A 24289-nucleotide genomic window follows, 5' to 3' on the forward strand; every position below is an offset into this window, starting at 1 on the left:
GCTTTTTTTTTTTCAGTGTCCATGTTGTATATTTGTATTAGACTGTCTTCTGCCAAACTCTGCCCACAGATTGCCATGGAAATGTGCAAGAAAAGTCATTTCATTTGGGTCCTTGAAATAAGACTTACCAAGTACAGTCTGTCTCTCATAGTTCAGCAAAAAATTTGAAGGCTGTTTTGTATAATCTGGTTTTATTTTTAAATTTCACATTTTCTTTTTTTCTAGAAGAACAGCAAAAAAAAAAAAATGTTGTCTCATACTGAGAATTATGGAGGTATTTGCCAAAGTTAGGCTAATTATTATTTGTGATTCTTGCCTTTTTTTAAGCATGTAAAGTTACTGACTGTGTAGGAGTGTGTGTGTGTGTGTGTGTGTGTGTGTGTGTGTGTGTTGGTGGGGGGTAGGGGTAGTGATTCCCTAGAGAACTCAGTCATGTGTACTCAAATAATAAGCTCTAAGTTTATGACCTGGTGCAAATGAATCATTACAGTGTGCCTCATTTGTTCCTCATAAACAAAGAGTAACCTTCCACTACAGAATATATGACCTCTTTGAAATTGCTGAAATGCCTCTCATTAGATGCCTTGAATATCAATCCACAAACTGATTTTTAAATATTGTGCTTAAAGTGATTTTGTTTTCCTTGATGTTTTCTTCAGTTGGACTGCCAAAAGTTTCTAAGTATGCTGAAAAGACTTGGTTCTCATTCTGCCCTAGGCAGTACTGTATTTTCTTTCATCTCTTTTTTCCTGAATCTCTTTACTAATAAATCTAATTCTTCAAAAAGAACTCATCATTCCTGCTCCCACTCTTTTAACCTACCATTCCTTCATACTCCCTTGCTGAGAATTCTACCATCTTCTGTATCCAGGTTTGGTACCTATTCTTTGTTCCTTATCATTCTCTCCTCCTCACTCCCTGTGTGCAATTAGTTGTCAAGTTATGTTGATGCTTGATCCACAATAATGATTCCCAAACTTTTTGGTATTAGGACTATTTTTCTCTCTTAAAAGTTATTAAGGACCCCAAAGAATTTATATTTTTGTGGTTGCACCTACTAATATTTATCACGTTAGGAAGTAAAATAGATATTTTAAAAATATATTAATTTTAAAACAACAAACCTTTTATATATTAACATAAATAAAATATTTTATGAAAACAATCTTCCAAAACAAAAAGTAGTGAGAGTAGCACTGTTTTTCATATTTGTGCAAATCTCTTTAATGTTTGGCTTAACTGAAGACAGCTCATTCTCATATCTTTTGCATTTGATCTTTTACAATATGTTGCTTTGGTTGAAATAAATGAAAAAATGCTGGCCACACAAACATATGTAGTTGGAAAAGGGAAAAAAATAAAGTTAAATAGGCAAATAATGTCTTTGTTTTATTATAAAAATAGTTTTGCTCTTATAGATCCCTTGAAAGTATCTGTGACCCCCATACTTTAAGTACAGCTGATCCACCATATCTCTTACATGTGTGCCCAACTATCCATCCACACATCCATCATCTTAATTCTTGTCTAGTTACCGTAATAATCTCTTAATGAACCAATCCCTCTTTCCAATGGTTCATTCAGCCGCCAAAGTAATCTTCCTAAAGCACTAGTTAGAGTTCTAGCCTTTAAACTCTACTTTCAAAAATCTTCAGCATCTCACAAATATAAAATAAAAACTCTTATGCCTAGTATTTAAGCTCTAACAAACTGGCTCCTATTCACCTTTCCAGTATACCCCCACCTCTAAAAAAAATAATTAAATAAACAACAACAAAAAAACCTTTGCCATTAGGTTTTTGGACCAGTGATATGATGGAAGAACCATGAAATCTGCTTCCACCCAAAAACCTCAAAAGAAAGGCATGATATGTCAGATAATAGAGCAAATTACTGCTGACTGAATAAGCAAAGAGGACAACCCTCTTCTCACTTATCCACCAACTCCAGCAGAATAGAAACTAAACATACCCTGGGCCTATCCCAGGGTAAAGCACATAGGACAAGCTTAACAGACGGTCTTGTTACTGGAAATCGAATTAAATTCATTATTCATTACCTGTCAGAGGTTCATTGTACTACTTCAGACCAAAGGTTAAAAAGTAGCCCATACAGCAAAAAGAGGAAATAACGGTTCTCTCGGCAGTAGCAATCTTTCAGCAACCTGTTGGAGAAAATGAAAAGTAAAACATTCTTTAAGAAAATTCCAAAGGCCATTCAGAGGAACTTGGTACAAACTTTCAGGCCTAGGGATGGGAACCCACATCAGCATGAACAACTGTTGTTCTCCTTGCAAGAGCTAAGGTCCCTAGTCAGCCTGTCTTTCCCACTACTTTCTCCCTTCCTTTAACAAAGGTGAGCTTTGTAATGCTTAAGGGCTAGCGATCCATGGCTCTGCCTATGTTTTAAATAACTTTTAAGTGAACTAAGTTGTACTTCTCTCTGTCTGTAGCTAAAATAATACATGATAAAGAAGACTGCAGCCTTCTGCTGTCCAAAGGCCCCGATTTCTATGGTTCTGACTTGGAATTTCATCGATACAGGGAATTCCTAGTGAGGAAATGTCCTAAACTTCATGGTACAAAATCGTGTGGGCCGCTGGGGTGCCAGAGGAAAACTACCAAACTTCCTTTATTTCAGTTTTATGAGTTGTGGCACCAAGTTATGGTTAGTGCAAAGTAAGCAAAAGCAAAATACATATGGATCTGAGACGTAACTATTCCTTGGGATTTTTTATTGTAATACAGTCAGGTTAATTATGATGGCCAATGTAACTTTTACAGCGTAATTGGACTTGAAGCCAGCTTACTTTTTAATGAGTCAGAGCATCATAAACGCAGGACGGGGGAGAGATTCTGAGGAAATTCCTCTCATTTTACTGACGAGGGAACTGAGACGAGTGACGGAGTATAACATTTTTGTCGTCCCCTCGAATAGCCAAGGCCCCGGGGTCAGTATTTCATCCTCCCGGGAGCGTCTTTCCTGAACTTCAAACGGCCAAGTTATGTTTTTGAGCATCTAGGTTTTCCTGCTTACGAGTAACCTAGAAAATACTTATAGAAATTTTAAAATGTTCTCAATGTTCCAAGTCTGTCTTAACTTGGCTTTACTTATTCATCTTGTCCTAAATCGTATCCAACTACCTCCCGGTGATATGGAGGTGACCGGGGATGCCCCAGGCGTGTGTACGCAGAGCCTGGGGTTCGGCTCTGCACTAAGCTAGGGCTAGTCTACACGTGTTTGTCGCTAGAAAACTAACTACCATCAGCTCAGCCTGTATGCAAATGCTATCAATTAAGCGGTTCGAAGCTTTAATTACTTTTACCCACAATAACTATTCCAAAATTGCCCAAGCTTCCTCTAAACGGGGCCTGCACAATCTATAGCCCGCCCAAGGATTTCCGGCGGCTGTCACATGACCCGTGGCAACCAATCATCAGCGGCAGAGTGGGGTCGCCGCGGGTCACGCTGGGAGGTTGCCGCGGGTCACGCGAGATTGCCGCGGGTCACGTGACAGCCGTGCGACCTCGGTGGGTGTGCCGCTTGGAAACAGACCTGCTCTAAACTAAGGTTGCAGCTTCATGCTTCACTAAAACAACTGAGGTGATTTACTCAAGAACTTCTTTTTCTTTTCCTGCCCCGCTCATTTCATACCCCTTACACAGCTCCCCCCAGTGTCTCCTTCTTCATTCCTGTCTCAGAAGAAAAGGCGGCCCTTCTTTTTGCCCCTGCAGAATCTTCGACCCCATTGCGTCTCATGTTGTCATGTCTCCCCCCATCCTACTCCAACCTCTCTAATTTTCAGTCTCTACCTGTCTACCAGCTCCTTGTCTGATACCTGTCTCATCCCTCCAAAAACAAAGAAACAAACCCTCACTTTATCTAACCATCCTCTTTTGGCCATTGTTTCTTAGGTCTTTTTACCTTTTTAGTCCCAAGCTCCTTGAAAAAGCTTGTAGTTTAGCGTAACTTCTCTATTCCCTCTCTCTAAACTCTGAGATCCGACTTCTGTCTTCATCGTTTAAATATTTAAATGAAATCTCTCTATCCAAAAATGCAATGATCTTTTAATTCCAAAATCTCATGTTGTTTTCTTACTTATCCTTTTTTTCTGCAGCTTTTAACACTGTTGATTTCCTTCTGAAGCCGTCTCCTCTTTAGGACTTTCTGCCACCATTCTCCTAAGTGCCTGACCACTTTTGAGTCTCCCTTGTACCTTCTGCATCCATGTCATACCAATTAATGACTGGATGTCTCCAAAGGCTCTATCCTAGGCACCCCACCTCTTCTCTCTCTGTGTTATCTTACTTAATAATCTCAATTTCCCTGAATTCTATCCTCATCTCTGTGTAAATGATCCACAGATCAACATAGCCTGCCTTAGACCCTTTCCTGAAATCCAGTCGTATCACCAACTACAGTTAGGACATCTTGAATGCCCCATTGACATCTCAAACTCAACATGTCCAACACAGAACTCATTTATTTTTCTTCTCCCTGCTTGTGTCAAGTTAAGCTCTATCTTTCAGTTACTCAGACTCCAACCCCAGTGTCATCCTCAACTTTTCAACTCACACTTCCTCTACATATCCAGTCTATCACCAACTCTTGTCCTTTCTGCCTGCATAACAAAATTCATATACCTTCCTCTTTACTCATGTAGCTACCACCTTGGTACAGTCTTTCATTACCTCTTATTTGGGCTAATACAATGGCGTCCTGATTGGTCTCCCTGCCTCAGGTTTCTCCCCACTCTATTCCATATTCTATTAACTGCCTAAGTGATTTTTTTAAGCTAGGTCTGCTGTCATCCCCACCACCAGTATAAACTCCAATGACTCCCTGTTATCTCTAGGAATAAATATAAAGTTCTCAAACATTTGAAATTCTTTATAGGGTGGTCTCATCCTTCATTTTCAGCCTTCTTACATTTTCATTATCTCCAGATACTTTATGCTGAAGTTATGTCAGTTTTCTTGTTGTTCCTTGCACTTAACCTGCCATCTTTCAAATCTGTGCCTTTATACTTGATGTTCTCCATGTCCATTCCTGGAATATTGTCTCTGGAATGCAGGGACCATGTTCTTACCTTTCTTTGTATCCCTAGAACTTAGCACAGTTCATAATAAATGCTTGACTACCATTTCCTCTTAGACCCAGATGGAGACAGCCCATGACCCTAAACCTAAGAGGCTGAAGATAGCAATTCAGGCATAGTGCCTGTGGTTGTCATTCTGATATATAGAAATGCATAACAATTAGCACCTGCAGATGTTTCAGTGATAGATACTAAAGACTCAAGAAAAAAAAATTTTTGCCACAAAGTCATTGGCACCATCGAATGGTTGGATCAACGTCAGCAATTGGTAAGACTTTGTCAGTGGAAATAGTATTAAAGAAGATAAAACTATTTGTCTTGCTGCTTCATAAGAACCATAGGACCTTTTCAGCTGGCTTGTAACTAAAACCTTCCATTTGTGCTGTCTTCCCCATTAGAATGTGAACTTCTTTTAGAAGGACTGTCTTACTTTTATGTTTGCATCACTTGCACTTAGCGCAGTGCTTTGTATGTAGGAAGTACTTAATAAACACTTTTTTCCATTCATTTTTTCATTCATTTATAAGAGCACAACTGGACTGTTCAGCTAGTATTTCTGACACTCAGAGTGATGTCAACACTTAGAAGTCAGTCAGCTTATCTGAAACTCAGTTTCCTCCTGGGTTTAATAATACTTGGATTACTTATCTCAAAGGATCATCGTGAAGGAAATGTTTTATTGAACTTAAAGACTTATATGAATGTGAATTGTTTATCATCACCATCATCATTTGAGCATTTCCTCTAGAAGGCTTCAATTATTTAAAAATTGGGTACTATAATTATATAACATGTTTCTTTGTTTTTTTTCCTGAGATGGATATCACCTACCTCTGTGTGTGTGCATGTGTGTACATGTTTATGTGTATATGTTGTTTCTTTTTCACCCAAGAGTGTTCACCCAAGAGACAGAGATTATACATGATGATAAAAGGCTTTAAGCATTAAAACTTGAGGTTATATCTTAATTATAGACATTATCAAGTCTGAGATAAATATTCTGAGTTGAGATAGGATTTTTACTAGCATAGAAATGGGGTTTTGGGTCTTAGGCTAATACCCGATGACTGATATGGGTTGTCTACTAATCCAACTAGATACCTCCGTGGCTATTCCTTCTAGTTCAAAGGGAAAGAACTGATCCTAGTATTTTTCTGAGCTGGACTTTCTGCAGTAGCAAAGCTAAATTTCTAATGCCCTTCAGGAGAAATGAGTTATTTCTCTTACCTTTAGTTAAAGGACTTTATGGTTATTACCCAAGATGGTGTCTAAGCTAAAATTTTGTTATTGTTTTTTGTGGTTGAAAATGGAAGGTGATGGGCTGGTTGGCTTCATATTTTAGTTCTTGCCCTAACTGTATCGAGGGCAGGATGAAGAAAAGCCTATATGATAATGCCCCAGGTTTTAAGAGACAGATCTTGCCTAAGATCTGGAATTTTACTGTATTCTGGAATGATTTTTAAAATATCTATCCTTATAATTTTTTGGAAAAAACAATCAGCTTCCCACCATTGCTTCAGACATAAGATTATAGAGTTGATTATCATCTTATTTGCAGATGAGGAAATAGAGGACCCAGAAAAAGTGCCTTGCTCCAAAACACACAGTATTAAGTGGGAAAGCTAGAAGTTGAGCTGTCTTCTGGTTTCTAATCCATTTACATCTTCAAGCAAAGACCTTAGGAAAACTTATTGAAAATGGCAGATACTGTAAACTTGGTGGCCTTTGAAGTCCCTTCGAAGCCAGAGTCTGTGATTTCGAGTATGTATACAGAATGTTAGCATTGAGCTACAAATCAGGAGTTTATATGATGAGGAAAAATAATAATGATAATATCATTTATGTCATGCTTTAGGGTTTGCAAAGTATTTCATGTATATTATCTCATTTGATCCTCACAATAATTAGGTAGGTGACATTATTGTCACTCCTTTAGCAATGAGGTGATTAAGTCAGGGTCACACAGGTAATGACTGCATCAGGCAGGATTAGAACTTAGGTCTTCCTGATGCCAAGTCAGGTATTTCACCTAATTGCCTCAATCACTAATATAATGCTCGTAACAGTTAATACAACCTAATTTTTTTTTTAAAGAATCATTGTATTTAGCATACTGCCATTCATTTAACAAACATCTATAAAGTTCAAAGGAATATGATATGTTGCTGGATATCCTATGAATTTCTGTGAGGAATTCTTTTTTTTCAGGCTTTACTATTTTAAATTTTTTTTTATATTTTTATTTATAATTTTGAGTTCCATATTCTATTCCTCCTTTCTGTCCCCTCCCCTCTCCCTGAGAAAATAAGCAATCAGATATAGGTTACACATGTTCAATTATGTAAAACATTTCCACATTAGTGACTTTGTATAAAAAGACTCAAAAGAAGAATTAAAGAAAGTGAAAAATAGCATGCTTTAGTATGTATTCATTCAATATCAGTTCTTTGGAGGCAGATAGTAGGTTTCATCATTAGTCCTTTGGGATTGTCCTGAATCATTGTATTACTGAAAATAGCGAAGTCATTCTCTGTGAGGAATTTTTGAGGCAGGGGAATTGAGTGTGTTAAGTTCCAAGTCTTGTCTGACAAAATATTTTGGAAATTGTCAGGAAGGATCAGAGCTGCCTTGAAGGATATTACTATCTATTGATGTTGAGGATAGAGTTCTATTCTGCTAGTATTTTAAACACAAAAATCTTCTAAGAAAAACAGGAAGTCTTACAAGAAGCTGATGTAAGTAGATATTTAGTTTGAGTTACAACTACTTTTCTGTTTTTATTTCCATATCAAGTTCCTTTAATTTACATATAGCATTTATAATGCTGGCCTTTGTCCAGTTGTTTAATGTATTCCAGGCAGCTGACTTGTTTATTCTAACTTTTCTACTCTTTACATGGCATAGGTTCTAGATTTAAATGTGAAGGGGGAAAGGGAGAAAATGAATAGTTTTATAGAGTTTTATACAATAATACAATAGTTTTATAGAGTTACAGAGTTTTATACAAGTTGGCACCTCAAGTACAATGTCTTGCTCCAATGCTACAAAATGTATACTCTTCAAATATAAAGGATGGAAGAGATGTTTGCTTTGTATTTGGGGAGTTTTATCTCTCTTTACTAATGCTTACATTTGGTTGAAGAAAAGCAGGTCTTTGCTTCATACATTCATTCAAATCCTGGAATCAAAGAAACCTTAGTTCATATCCAACCTCAGACACTTACTAATTGTGTGACAGTAAGCAAGTTACTTACCCTTTGCCTGCCTCAGTTTCCTCATCTATAAAACGAGGGTTATAAGAGCATCTATCACACAGGGTTTATGTGAGGATAAAATGAGATAATATTTGTAAAGCACATTACAAACCTTAATGTGTTATCTATATAAATGCTATTTTATGCATTCATCAAATATTGATTATGCCATGAGATACATTCTGCCTGTAAAGCTCTCAACAGGAAATTTTCAGTCAATGAATTAATCAACAATTATTTATTGTTCTATGCGAGGCACTAGGGAACACACAGAGGCCCATACCAGCCTGAGGAAAATCACTAGAAATGCCCACTGGAAAAACTAGCTTGTTCTCTGGTTTTTGTTTTTTTGTTTTTTTCTGTGCCAGACAAAATGAGTTCTGCGTTATGGTGAATATAGGTTACTACTTCATGTATCTTTAGGGGGCCCCGAGTTTCTGAGCTATTGCTTAGACATACAGGTGGTTGCCAGAGAAAAACATTTTTTGGCAGCTAGTTTAAAGCTGGTGGGTTTAGTTGACTTGTAAACATCTCTACTATGTCTTTGACCTTACACATATATCCTAAGCTTTATGTTGCCCATTGAAGATGTCTTTTTCCCCTTTCCATGTTTTCCTTAATATTCATTTTAAACTGAATGACCTTTATAAAAATCTTGAGGCTGAGAAATGGCTCATGGTATGATTCACCCTGGCCCCTATAACCCCTAACAGAGATCTCATACACATCTTTCCTAAAATACACGAGTTAAGTAGTCACATGAAGGCCTGCGTGGAATTAGGTCTATTGTTATACAGGTTTCTTCAGTTGCCTCCTAGGAGACAATTGGGTTAGATAAGAAAGAAAGAGGCCATCTAGAAGTTTGGTACTCCAAAAGTTCATTGATAAGAAAGGGTCTCAAAGCCAGAATAAATTGTTCCCTAGAAACATTGTTATAAACAAGAGGTTCCAGGACTTCCAGAGGCAGCACAGTGCAGTAGAAAGAAGGTAGGATTTTGAGCCTAAGGACTTCATTTCAAATCCCAAACCTCTTCAAAGTATGACCCATGTGACTTTGGGTGAGCCATTTTGTTTCTCTGAAATTCAGTTTCCTATCTATAAAATGATAAAGTTGGATTAAATTACCTTGGAGGTCCCAACTCTTACTCTGTAATCCTATCATCATTGACAAGATCCCTAAAAGGTTTGGGAAGATAGGTGGTGATCAAAGGCAAGAAGAAACCATGAGATACTATGCAGGCTCTTGACCTATGAACTTGACCTCTTGACCTATGAACTTGAACTAACAATGCAGTACTGACAGGATTGGCTCACGATCTAGAAAGAGAGGGGAGGCAGTGCAGTGCAAGAATTAGGAGGAACAAGTCATGCAGTTACAAGTAACATTTTGCAGTCCAAAATCACTCTTTAACAGAACAGGAAACTGAGACCCACAAAAATGAAATAGCTTGCCCAAAATAACACAGATAATTAGTAGAATTGAACCCAGTACTCTTTTCATTAAATGAGGCTGAGTCCTGACGGTAAAGTCAGATTGTTTTCCACCATCAATAAGGTTGTATTCACCTGGGACCCCCAGGCCTGAGTTAAACCCCCTCAGTGAACAGTAAGGACAGAATGTAGAGGAGTGATGTCAAATAGGCAGCCTGTAACACTCCTGAGTATTTGACAAAATAAATAAAAATACAATAGAACATATAATGTTAATTTGTGGTTTCCTAAAAGGCCTGCAAGGATCCTTATGTATGGCTTAGTGGCCTTGATTTTATTTAGTTTTGACATTACTGATGAAGACAACTAAGCTTTTGGGCACAACGACATTTTATGAGTTGATGATTCTTGAACCCCAATTGAGCCAATAATTTATACCTCTTCTCTTTGCACACAAAGTTATTTTCTGATTCTTGAGTCCTAAAATTGCTCTACAGTGATCTTTTGTGCTGCAAACTTGTTTACATAGGAACACACACACACACACACACACACATGCAATGTTAATCAGAAACACAGAAAAATGGTACAAGTACACTTCCTTTATTTCCTTGTCATGAAAGAATGGGTATCAATATAAGGGGTGGTTGAAAGTAACATAAAACTAGAAAGCAGACTAAGGGTACTTGAGAGGGGACTTAAATTCCTGTAGGCTTTCTTGGAAAGGTCTTACTGTTCTTAGGACAGACTCACTCTCAGGCTCATCCTCTGGAAGTCCATTTTTTCTCAGGTGGTTGAGGCATTCAGTGAATCTCATCAAAAAGAGCAGGATCTCAGGACAGATCTCTTTACTGGTTTACTACCTCCTGTAGGTATATTCCTCCTGACAGTTGCAACTTCCATTTATCCTTCTTCTTTTGTGATTATGGTATATAACATGGGACCACTCTGACTCCCACTGCCTAAACAGCAGATATATTACCAGTCCCTCCTTCTGGGTTCACCTCTACCTTTAACAGGACTCAGGTGTGCTTAGGTTCTCTGCCTTTGACTCCAGGCCCCACTAATTGTGTTCCCTCAGATTGTAAGGGTATAGTTCAGTTTAGCCACTAAGAATCAGATTCGTTTTTACAAATGAATTTTTACTTGAAATGTCTATTAACAAAGAGACAAAAATTCCCCCACCACATAAGTCATAATTCCACTCCCCTTCTTCCTTTACTACTTCAGTCTCTGAGGAGACAGGAAGGTATTAGTTTCAGAGTTTAGCTCAGTTTCTATAGAGCACATTCTCAAATTCTAATTATAAGACTCCACTTGGACTCAAGTCGTAAGCATCCTGGCTTTGCCTGGTTTTCCTGATGAACTGACTAGATGCAACATCATACCTAGAATCTTGGCTCCAAGGTGTCCATGACTCAAACTCCTGGGTCCAGTGGACATTTTTGTCTGCCTCTGAAACTGAGAAGGACTAGGAATCTGAACAAACAAAGACCTTGGGTCCACTTCTCAAAGTTATAGGGTATATAGACAGAGTGGAGGAAGGTAGCCACCCTCAAGTTCAGTTCATGGCAACTTTACTGTAGGTTAATTGTGTAATCATCTTCACTTTCTGCACCTAGTAGGAAAGAGGACACAGGAAAGATAATAAGACTACTCCACTCTGCCAGTTATAAAGACAGCCTGTTCCAGCTACATAGCCAGTAGTAGAATGGAGGATGGGAGGGAACCCACTCCCAGATGCAAGGTGTCTCTGAATTGCTAATTAACTTATAAATTATGAAATGGGGCAGGCATACTTGGTTCTTTGGGTACTTGCAAGGAAAGACCACAATGGAAGTGGGAAAGGAGACTGTAATCATACTTTAAAGTTCAGAGGATGTAGGGGAGCAAGATGCTGGAAGTATAGAGATAATCCTTGAAAGGGATGAGGTGGGGTACAGAAGTCAATGGTGTGGGGACAGGGATGAGGTGGTGAAGGAAGACAGGTAGCATGGAAAGAGGATGGGGAGATAGTATTACTCATGTAACCGTGAATTAGAATGGGGAGCACTAGGCAACATGGATATAATGGATATGAAAGTATATTGGGCCAAGGGTTTGAGGTCTCATTTGTAAGGTTTATGTGGGGGACAGGTGAACTCTTATCCATGTCACCTTGGAGTTAGTTCATTAACATATACAGATCATGTCAGAGTTGTCAGTAAAACTTTAAAGTTAACATATTCATATCACCTCAAAGTTATCAGTAATATTTGATGTTCTGCTGATCTTACTCCTTCAACTTGCTGAGATATACATGTCATAGGACCAAAAGGCCCAGACAGAAAGGTCTACCAGACTTCCCCTGATTTAGCTCATATTACCAGGATATAATTTTTTTGGTTAATATATGGTAAAATATACAAATTATGTTCATTTCATCTTTGGGACAGTCTGTACATGACTTCTAGATTCCTCTTTGCAATCTTACTTTCTGCTGTTGTTACTCTATACTAGCTACTTATACACTTATTATACTGACTAGAAGGAGAAGGGAGATGGTCAGGAGGACCAGAACAAGATATACTTTTAACATTACCTCCGTGAAAGAAGATGTGGCCACACACAAAGCAGATCCTCATTGCATGCGCGCGCACACACACACACACACACACACACACACACACACACACACACACACACACACACACACACACACACACACACACACATTTGCTTTCCCCAAAATGATAACTCTCAAGATAAGTGCAAGAAAATATATACTGGGTAAAAACAAGGTAATTTGGGGAAGTACGAAACTGGCATCTATTGAATCAGGAAAGGTCACTTGTAGAAGGTGAAGTTTCAGCTGATTTTAAAGATAGTTATCTTTAGCTGTGTATCTGTGGAGAAGCCATGTTAATAATACTTACGCTACCTACTTCACAAGATTAATGTGAGAAAATTATTTTTTTAACTTTAAAAATCAGTCTATAAGTTCCCATTATTATAATAATGTGCAAAGAGGTACAATTGCCAATGTCAAAAGATCTTAAATTCATAACAAATTTAGAACTTCATACACATAGCACATATTGCCCAACAGAAACTATGTCATGGTAACATTTGGGCTGGGACCAAGTGGAATATAGTGGTCAACCCCCTTCCCTCACCAACTCCCACCAACTACAGTGTAGATTCTTGAAAAGTTATTCTAAGACTATTCTAGAGGTAGTCATTTCAATGGCAACATGTTTGTGGTTCAGAGAATATGCTACTACTAATCTAACTCATGATTAAATTACCTTAAAAATGTTTTGTTTTGCTGTGTTGTGTTGTTTTTTTTTCTCTGCCATGTGATTTTGATTGCTGCTGAATTCATTTTGGTGCTTGCTACACTTGGTCTATGGAGGAAGATGCTAATGGCAGAGTTGAGGTTGGTTACAGTTGGATGAGAAAGGGGGAACAACAAGGTAATAATGCTCACATGGTAAAGGTTAAAACCTGAGAAATGGAGTGAGCACCCTTACTTCTCATTTTCATCCTCAGTCAAACAAATCTGCAAATACTTTAAACCAGTGATGTCAGATTCAAATAGAAATAGGTCCCTGAGAGGCACATATTGTCTTAAAAGACCAAAAATTAAAATTAGCTATGTTTCATTGCATTTTTGTGTGTCCTAACAGCTGTATTCATGTTGATATTGTTAGAATTAGAATGTAAGCTCCTTGAGGGCAAGAACATTAAAAAAATTCATTCATGTCTTAGTAAACACAATGCACAGAAAATTCCTGGCATATATAGCATATTTTCAATAAATGTTTGATAATTGATTATTCTCTCTCTCTCTCTGACATTTGAGTGACTTTGGGGGTTCTGAAGAAATTTTTCATTAATATTTTTCAAATAATATTGAATAATATATTTCAATGATATATTAATATAACAAATAATTAATTTATTAGCCATCCTTCATTTTACAGGTGAGGAAACTTAACCAGAGAGGTTGTGACTTACCTGAAGTCCCAAGGTAGTATGTGAGAGGCAGAATTGGAACCCAGGACTTCAGTCTCCCAAACCATATTCTCTCTGCCTCTTTCTTGCATATCATCTTGACTTTCATAGAGTCCCGAACAATAAGGTCTAATTAGTATTACTATTACCAGATACCTGCTAAGCAACATTCCCAGGCATTGCTCTAACATTTATCTTCTGAATTTGGGTATTGAAAAGTTTTTGTCACTTTTCTCTTCAACAGTTGCTAAGATTTTGAATAAATTTGGGAAGAATTGTAGAAGAATCATAGTTTGTAACTAAACTTCCTTAAACAGTGTCCAAAATTTTTGGATGAGAAGGAAAATCTAAGACTCGAGCAAAACTTTGAATGGCCTTTGGTTTCATTGCCTAAATATATAATTAGCTCCTAGTAAGTCAATTCTAGTGCCCAAGAAGAACAAAAAGTACAAATTAAAATTATTTCTACAACTCTTTAACTGTAAGAAAAATAATTATACTATTATAAGAACTCTGGATAAGTAGAACCTAATTCATTGAGCTGAAGGTAAAATTGTTTTTAAGACATAGAAATTTGTTTCACACCATGATTTTCAAATTTCATCTCTCTTCAGATTTTCATCTTATATATGTAGAGGGAAATTGTCAAACTCAAAAGCAAAATTACTTTGTGCTACCTAAATCAGATTAAAATGTAATTGGGAAATGTTTCTCAAAATTAATTTTAATGCAATAAAACATAGCTAATTTTAAATTATGTTCTTTTAAGTCAATATTTGCCTCATTGGGATCTATTTCTATGAGTCTGACACCACTGGTGTACAGTATTTGGAAATTTGTTTGGCTGAAAATGAAAATGAAAGGTAGGGATACTTACTCCTTTCCTCATGTTCTAATCATGTTCTAATCTAATGTCATTTTTCTCATATCATTCCTGAGGCTCAAGTCTTTATCAGGATTTAGCAGTGATTCACTTTTGCCTGTTTACTGAAGCCAATAACTATCTCTCTTTTTGCAAATTCCTATTCAGGTAGATTTCAACACAAACTTTTGAAGTTATAATCAGCCACATTTTATCTAGAGTCAGCTCCCATGAATTAAATCAGGAACTATGAACAAACTCAAAAACAGATGAACTTTGGATAAAATATCCTCCCTCTTTGATAGATAAGAGGAAACGAGGAAAGCAGCACTTCAACATATTTAAGAACTCTAGGTCACTATCTATTAGATGCCACTCTTTCTCTGGCCTCAGCTGTTGAATCTAGCCTCAGTGAACAAAGTCAACTAGTGGTCACTGTAGAGCCCAGTTGTGCTCAATGTCAGCCACAGCCAGTCATCAGTTTCTTTTCTCCCTCTAATGGTCATCTCCTCTCCTTGGCTCTTGCTCATCCATCAATCCAATCATACTCAGCCTTTCTTCCCCAAACCACTGTGTCCTCCACATATGGTCTCAACCTTCCCAGGTCAGGAGGAAACAACACTATTGGTATTATCTTTCCCAGAAATTAAATTGGGCATTGGAAACCTTCTCTCCTCCTACAGATGAATCATTTTCCCAAAATCTTGTTATATGTTCATGTAATCTAATTTCTTAAGAAACTTTGTATCTTTTTGAGTTGAGGCTTAACTTAGAAAATATATATGTAGACAGAACTGGATCTGGTTGGAATATAAGGAAAGCACATTTGGCAGCATTTTGGTGGCACATCTCATGGGAGAAAAGTATTGAAAACACTGATGTAGGGGCTATGTCATTTCTCATGATATAGCTTTGCCTGACTCAGAAAATCATTCCATTGGTTTTAATGAAATTCTCCTGGGCCGCAGCAAATGAAGTTAGCCTGCAATTAGTTTTAAACAACACCCATATGTTTATAGTGGGGCTAGGGCCATTCCATGAAATGTCACACTGAGGGCAAAACAGTAATTTAACCACAAAAATTCCTCACACATGTATTTGCTGATGGCAAGTTAATAGATGAGTAATGAAGCCTTGCTGTGATGAGAGAAAAAGAGTATAATGGTTAGTGAACTGACCGTAGAGCCAGGGAGTCCCTGGATTTGAGCACAACTTTTAATGTATGCTGGATGTGTTACCCTAGAAAAGTTGCTTAAACTCTCAATGCTCTAGGCAAGGAAGTGCGAAGTCCTTCTCTGACAGTTCTTCATACCAGTGAAATCACAATTTCAGTCCCTGTTGCTCTAGTATTTTCTTAAGCCAGAGATTCTAACATGTTGTGTGTGCATGTGTGTGCACATGTGCACATGCATGAGTACATGATGGACTCCATCTGTAGTCTGGTGAAACTCATGAATTCCTCAGGAAAAAAAGTTTTTAAATACTTTAAAATTTTAATTAGAAGTTAGTGACATTAAAGATGTTATTTTCTTTTTTGACCAAGTTCCGTGAACTCTTGAAATGTATCCATGGACCTCAGACTAAGATCCTCTTTCTAAAAGTCCTATTTGGTGCTTTATTGAAAAGTGAAAATGAGACTTGATTCAAGAAGACTCTAGTAATGGAGCATAAGCTCTGACAGGCTCTGACTGAACTAGCAAAGCTCTGAATAAAGCTCTAGGTAGAGACAGATTACTTAAGTCCTGTATTGAAAGTGAGCTCCTATTTTCACATCTTTCAAGAATGAGGGTTCCTAAAGTAGGAGAACCTTCTCACCATTCCCAAAGTGATGATGACTCTTTCTGGCCACAGCCACTTAGAAAAATCATGCTCCCAAAGGTGGAGGGATTGGGATTTCAGATGATAGGATTATCTAACTAGCTAGCTATCTGTCTGTCTGTGTTTGTCTGTCTTTATGTAGATATACATAAACATATATTGTTAATGAGTATTTAGAAAACATTTTCTTTAAAAATTGATAAAGTAAAAAGAACTTTTGGCACTTACTATATCTGTACACAATTCAGTGTGTTTTATAAATACTAAGCCAGGTTTTTTTTCCTATTACAGTTTAATTATAAAAAATGTGATTGACATTTTTGTTTTTATATCATTTTTAAATTGCTCTCTAGCTCCCTTGAAATTGAACCTTCCCTTATAACAAAGAAAATCAATTAAGGAAAATACCCAATGCATTGACAACATCATAAAATGTATATCACATTCTTTTCTAGCAGCCCCTTTCCTCACTAATTTAAAAAAAGAAAGTGCATTTGAGTGTTACTCTAAGATGCTATTTTTTTTTTCAGTTAGTAAAAGTTGGCTGACTTTTAATGATCTTTTCATTTACATTTTAGCATTTCCCTAAACTGATGAAATTACAGGTCAGGACCTGCTTTTCCCCTCAAATGCTACTATTGTCATATTGGTATGAATTAAGGTATACTTTTCCCCAAAATCTTTATCTTACATCAATGAATGAAAAAAAAACTTTCATTAATTATTTTTTTGCCAAGAACTGTACTAAGCACTGGAGATTAAAATGTGAGACAAACTATGCATTCCAGTAAGGGTGTCAATACATATGTGGAGTACTAGGCAAGGGTGTTTAGATTTAGAAGGTTACAGAAATGGTTATTGAAATTGTAGGGGAGTAATTTGGCTCTTATAGATTTGATTGTGTGGGGCATGAGTTGGGGCGGTAGAGGCAAGCTTATGACCCGGGTTAGTATGCTTTCAGTGTCAGATATGAAGGTGACTTGGTTAAAATGTGAAGCATATTTAGGGCTGGCTAGATATACTGGTCCATGTGAGGCATTCTTCAGTCTAGAATATGCAGGTTCAAAGCACTGTTAATTTTCAAATAATACCTATGTATCATTTACCTTTGGAAGAGATCAAGTTTTAGGAATATGACATATATAAGAGCGGCCTATATTGTCACCAAGATGGTTTCGTCATCATCATTGGTATTATTACTATTAATCTCATTAGAAACTAATCTTATAAGCATATTCAAGCTTTGGTTTATTCATTGGAAAAATTTGGTTTTGGCCATCACTACTGAAGACTCTTCTGAGTGTCCGGTATGGGCAGAGATTTCAAATTTTGTAGTTGACTTTGTACTTTCAGATACTTTTCTGTATATAATAACAAAGTCTTCCTACAAAGCTCCCCTCAGTGCCTCCGTATAGGGTAGTGATAATGGACCCTTACAGACTATTTCTGCAAAGTGAAACCTCTGTCAATCCCTGTGAAATTGGAAAGGCTTCAAGTAAGGGAATGGTGAAAGCCTGTCATCTGAGTTCAGTCTAGTGGCTAGTGGAGGAGCTTGTCAAGGATAAATTGGCAGATAGGTGATGAATTTACAGTTACAATACTTCATGGGATCATTTACTAAAATGTAAAATATTTGTCAGTGCAAAGAGCATTCCCATCCATACAATCACAAATCTGAAGTATTCATAGATGTATTATTCTCAATATAGGACACTCTTATTCCACAAATCTGACTCATAAAAATAAATATAGACTTAATTAACAATAATTGGTATATAGATATCATATATATATTTACATGTGTATAATATATATATATATACTATATACACATGCACATATAGACATGCAAACACACAAAACCATATTTTTTGAAAGTATATAAGCAATTAAAATACATATACAGGATGTCTAAAAAAGTTTTGGAACATCCTGAATACTAGCAAAATGGCATTCATTTGAAAGGTGAGGAGAAGAAGAAAGACAAGGAAGAGGGTTTATATTGAATAAAAGCACTTGTTTGAATAGCATTTATATCAACCATTAAAAAAAACACCTTGTGTTTCATTAATAATAATATTTTGTCCTGCTTACTTGTTATTATCACATGCAACTGAGAGGGGTGCAATTTTGAGCCAAGTATTTGAGTCCTGATTATAAAAACGAATACAAGTGAAATATAAAATTAGGTTAAAAGTCATAAGTAATGAATTTTTCCTTAGAATATTTTCATCTTAAACGTGTGTGTATGTGACAATCAACCAGCATTGATTCCATGTCTACTATGTGCCAGACATTGGCTTAAGTGTTGGGGATTGAAAGACATAAATGAGAAAATATCACTCTGATCAGTTTTGACTAATGCAACCACAGTTATTTCAATTGAGAGCTAATAAAAACATCAAGCTTATATTGAAAATTAAGTATGAAAATATCATTTCCTATAACTTCAGTTCTTTCTAAATTGATTATTACAAGCATATCTCTTTGTTGATAACTTTTACAAAGAAATGAGATCTCTCTTAACTGAGGCAAATGAGCAAATCGGTGTCTTTTTTGCTGATTGATAATATAATCAATTCTCTTACTAAACTGAAAGTTTTTAATTTCAATTAGAATAAATCTATAACCTCTTATAATTTCTAAAGTATTTTCCTCATAACAAGACTGTGGAAGCAGATAATATTACAGAAAATAAAAAACATTCAGATGTGAAGATAATACAACCAGCTTTATTGTATTCTAAATATTCTTACATTTCCATGTATCTTGTTTTCCAGGACATACAGGACGCTTGTTAAAATCCCTGTGCTTCACCAGTCTGTCATTCCTGTTGCTGCATATCATCTTCCACATTACATTAGCTAGCCTGGAGGCTCAACATCGGATCGCACCTAATTATAACTGTGAGTATAGTGGTTGTGTTAATTGCATCTATGTGGTGGTTGTATTGCTGTTAATGAAAATCTCTACTTGTTATATTCAGGAATAATTCAATGGCTCTTTATCCACAAAATGCTGAATAAATATATTCTCTTATATTATACTTTCTTGTTCATAGTAGATATCAAAGAATTTAATTGTTTTCAGCAAGATCTTATAAGCAAAGCAATAAATAAATTCCCAAATGCTTAGTGATTAAATGCCCACTGTACATATAAGGCATAGTCTCAGATGCAAAGAAGCAGGGTCATGAAGGTTATGGTGACAGAATGACTTAGATCAAGGAGAGAAAAGAATCAGAGAGAACAGATAGAGGGCTGTTGCAGTAAGTTTGTTGTTGTCAAGACTTGAGCTGGGATGATACTAGCAAATGAGCATATCCAAATTTAACCTCATTTTAATACATCTGACTAAATAAAACTTAAAAGAGACAGGAAAGAAAAACTGAAGAGTCTATATAAAACTGTCTTTATTGAGTGACTCCTGGGGTAGTAGGGAGGAACCTTTCAACTTTGCTGTACTGTTAAAGATATGAAGATTAAAAAAAAAAATATGAAACGTCTATATTCTTGGTCTAACAGCTAGATTTTACATAGCAGTGACTTCTGGTTAATTGTGAATTTGTGTTAATGCCACATATTTTGAAGCTTCCAAAGGTTTATTCTTGATCCTTTTCATCAAAGTCTAAATTCTAGGTTAAGTAAATTTATGTAATACTGGAGCTTGAAGATCTACTGGTCATAACATACAGGAAATAGCTTTCACCTTGGCTCATATTTTTATCTCCAATTCAGACTTTATGTTTCTAGTTGGTCCATTCTGACTATACTCTTCTAATCATTTTTAGTCAGTCAATAAGTATTAGTTAAATTTATTAAGTGTGTTCTGTGGCCTAGGCACTGAGCTCAGCTCTGGGAATACAAAGAAATATGAAAATACAGCCTTTTCCCTCAATTGGCATATATTCTAATGGGAGATAGATTATGTAAATAATTATGTATATGCAAGATAAATACAGAGTAGGAAAAAAATTAATCTGAATGTTGTGAGTGAGTAGTTAAGGGAAGGTCTCTTGTAGGTCATATTTGAGCTGTTTTTGAAGGAAGCTAGGAGGCAAAATGAGGAAGAAGAGAATTCCAGGCAGGCTAGTGTGACTGGATTGTAGAATATATAGGGGAATATGTAGAAGGGTGTTAGATTCCAAACAGAGGGTGTTATCTTTGATCCTGCAGGGGATAGGGAGTCACTGGAGTTTATTGAGTAATGCGGTAATATGATCAGACCTATCCTTTATGAAGATCACTGGCAGTTGAGCATGGATGGACTGGAGTAAGGTAAAAATTTGAGGGATGGACACCAATCAAAAGCTATTGCAGTAGTCCAGGGGTAAGATGGTGAGGGCATCTGTGAATCAATGTGAATGGAGACAAAGGGGCACATTTGAGCCACACAATGAAAGTAAAAATGACAAAATTTGACAAAAGATTACATATGTGGACTGGATGCAAGTGAGGATCCAAAAATTACATCAAGGTTGGGAGCCTGGATGACTCAATGGATGGAGGTACCCTCCACAGAAATAGGAAAATTAAGGAAGGGAGGATCTGGGGAAAAGATAATGTATTCCATTTTGTACATGTTGAATTGGAGTTATTTATAGAACATACAATTTAAGATGTTCAGAAGGAAGTTGGTAATGTGAGATTGAAGCTTAGGAGAGAGGTTAGGGGTGAGTATCGTCAGCATACAGATGAAAATTGAACCATGGAAACTGATAACATCACCAAGCAAAATGGTATAAAGCAATGATTCTCAACTTGGGCTCATGGACATATTTCAGGTGTCCCATAACTTAGATGGGAAAAAATGTACTTCAATATAATTTGTTTCCTTTGTAATCCTATGTATTTTTATTTGTGCATTTAAAAACATTCTAAGAAAGTATTTTTAGGTTTCATGAGACTGCCAAAGGGGTCCATAACACAAAAACAGTTACGAACCCCTGGTGTAGAGGGAGAAGATAAGGGGCTTTGAGAGAACCCCTGTACATGGTGGATATGAAAACGTGACAAGGACAGAATCAGTAAAAGAGATTTAATAGTCAGACAAATAAGAAACTAAACGAGAAAAATGTCATGAAAAGCTAGAGAGGAAAAAGTATTCAGAAAAGTGAATTCAGTGGTGTCAAAGGCTGCCACAAATCAGTCACTGAGCATTTATTAATCTCCTACTGTATTCCAGATGCTTTGCTGAGCACTGGGGATATAAAAAAGACAAAATACTATCCTTGCCCTCAAGAGTGTGAAATGCATCCAATCTAGACCTTCTCTGTAAAAAGCACATTTATTCCCCACTTATGACCAACTGACCAAGAGTCTATTGCTCCTTTGATACTATTGCAGTGTTTTAGTCAATTAAAATATATATTTGAATGTAAGTAGCAGAAGTAGTAAACCACTCCATATTTTATTTTTCATAATTATTTTATTTGTTTTCAGTGTTCTACAATCTCTTTCATGTATCTTGGATTTTTTCCCCTCCCTTCCCCTCCTTCTCTCCTACCTCCCTACTCTCTCCCTGAGATGGCATACAATCTTTTGTAGGTTCTACACATACATTCCTATTAAATACATTTTCACCTTAATCATGTTGCATAGAAGAATTAAAATGAATGAGAGAAATCATAAAACAAAACAAAGCATAATACAAAGGAAAATGGTCTGCTTCATTCTGCAATTGAATTCCATAGTTCTTTTTCTGGATGTGGAAGGCATTTTGCCTCAAGAGACTATTGGGAATTTTTTAAGTCCTTGCATTGCAATGAAGTACAAAGTCTACCAGAAAAATTCCTCGCACTTTGTGGTTGTTGCTGTGTACAAAGTTCTCCTGGCTCTGCTTCTTTCACTCAGTATCAGTTCATATAAGTCTTTCTAAGCCTCTCTGAAATTTTCCTGTTCATCATTTCTCATAGCACAATAGTATTCCATTACATGCATATACCACAACTTATTCAGCCTTTCCCCAATTGATGGGCATCCCTTTGATTTCCAGTTTTGGGGCACCACAAAGAGAGCTACTATAAATATTTTTGTACATGTGGGACACTTTCCCATTTTTATGATCTCTTGGGGATACAGTCCTAGAAGCGGTTTTTCTGGTTCAAAGGGTATGCACATTTTTGTAGCCCTTTGAGCATAGTTCCAAAGTGCTCTTCAGAATGGTTGGATCAGCTCACAGCTCCACCAACAATGAATTAGTGTTCCAGCTCTCCCGCATCTTCTCCAACGTTTATCATCTTCCTATTCTGTCATGTTAGCCAATCTGATAGGTGTGATGTGGTGCCTCAGAGTTATTTTGATTTGCATCTCTCTAATCAACAGCAATTTAGAGCATTCATATGACTATCAATAGCTTTAATTTCTTCCTCTGAAAACTGACTGTTCATATCTTTTGACCATTTATCAATTGGGGAATGACTTGTATTCTTGCACATTTGACTCAGTTCTCTATATGTTTTAGAAATGAGGCCTGCCGTTCCATATTTTAAAGAGTAATGAAGTAGTTTCAAGCATGCCATTACTGGAAGTTACTTAATGGCTAAGAATATTACAGATATAAGCTTGTCAGGCACCAGTCTTATGGATTTAAAAGTAATTGTAGTGTCACAATAGTTTTTTGAATTTAACAGAAAATTCTTTTTGTATTTTGATTTATTTTCATAGAAGAAAATAATTTTCATTTCCACAAATTAAGAACAACTTAGAAATGGCAGAAAATTAAAAACAAAAGAGACAAAAGTGCCCTTTGAGCTGAGTCACCTGCCCTTTTTACAAACCTTTTTTAGTCTCATGCAACTTTCAGTTTCCCTTCTGAATGCGCCACCATCCTACTCTCATCCAAATGAAATAAAAGTATATGACTTTCCCTTGGCTCGCTGAAAATCTAATTCCCTATGCCCAAAATTATCTCTGACTTGAAGGTGTATTTAGCCAAATGTCTTAGCAGATAAAAGTCTTTTTGAAGTGTAAATGTTGCTCAATACAGACTAGGCAGCTATTCCAGGTGTTGTCACATGTGTTCTTTGGACAACAGTATAAAGGAAACCAAGCTGCTCCCTTCAAGTGCCTTTTTCTAGACATTTTCTTATATTCTCAACTTCTTTTCGATTGAACTAGAACTACTCATTCCCACTCTATCCGTTATAGATTTAGGTTCCCAGATAATGGTTTCTCACAACCACATGAAAGGCCTTTATCAAATGACTCGATTATTTATTTGGAAAGTCTTAAAAAAAAAAAAAACTAACTTAAGAGGGATGGGATCACTTGTACTTACCTTACTTTGCCAGTTTTCTGAACTGAAATTCCCACTTTCCTCCATAAAGGACTAAATTTAGTGGAGTTCCCATAGGAAACTTTATGGGTTTAAAAGAAGAGATAAGTGTTTGCAGTTTAGTAATGACCTACTGATAGACACTATCTGAATACTTCAAGCATCCCTGATTTTGTTGGTGTGGAAATTCTCTCCACAAATCCATGACTTAGTAGATGGTTTGGGAGAGTGTCTATAATGAAAATGAACACCACACACTGTGTCCAACCTAATGATGTGTATCTCTCTCTAAAACTGAGCTAGATTAAATGAATGGGAGACACATGCTCTGCCACAGGAGCCATATCTAAAGTCTGTCCCTTCTACTGGCATAGCCCTGACATGTCATCTCCATGTGTCCTGATTAGGCATCAAAGAATTATTGTGGAGGAGATGGCAATAGCAATACTCAAAAATTCATACTTATGAGATGTTTATCAGTCTACAACATACTTTATAATCTCATTTGATTGTCACAACAACCCAACAGCATTTAGTATAAATATCATTATCTCT

At 36.6% G+C, this 24289-nt stretch overlaps 1 protein-coding gene and 1 long non-coding RNA gene across 12 annotated transcripts in view; one reads left to right on the forward strand and one right to left on the reverse strand.

Moving 5' to 3' along the window:
* The window catches only part of LOC140501040 (uncharacterized), a 35447-nt gene extending 32005 nt beyond the window's left edge, over positions 1-3442 (reverse strand). Inside the window, exons 1-2 of the long non-coding RNA XR_011966035.1 lie at positions 2810-3442; positions 2060-2164 (exon numbers count right to left, since the gene is read on the reverse strand). This is a non-coding gene — a long non-coding RNA (uncharacterized lncRNA). The remainder of the gene's footprint in view (positions 1-2059; positions 2165-2809) is intronic.
* Positions 1-24289, forward strand: part of PIEZO2 (piezo type mechanosensitive ion channel component 2) — a 533986-nt gene that overhangs the window by 188572 nt on the left and 321125 nt on the right. For 9 of the 11 annotated variants that reach the window (XM_072604214.1, XM_072604221.1, XM_072604219.1 and 6 more), the window contains exon 3: positions 19240-19365. In XM_072604214.1, the coding sequence (XP_072460315.1) occupies positions 19240-19365 (126 nt within the window). Of the gene's footprint in view, positions 1-3413; positions 3604-5154; positions 5367-19239; positions 19366-24289 lie in introns of those variants that run through there. The other 2 variants (XM_072604220.1, XM_072604224.1) reach the window with 2 other exon arrangements.

Source organism: Notamacropus eugenii, chromosome 4 (genome assembly GCF_028372415.1).
Source record: "Notamacropus eugenii isolate mMacEug1 chromosome 4, mMacEug1.pri_v2, whole genome shotgun sequence".
Classification (NCBI taxonomy): Eukaryota; Metazoa; Chordata; class Mammalia; order Diprotodontia; family Macropodidae; genus Notamacropus; species Notamacropus eugenii.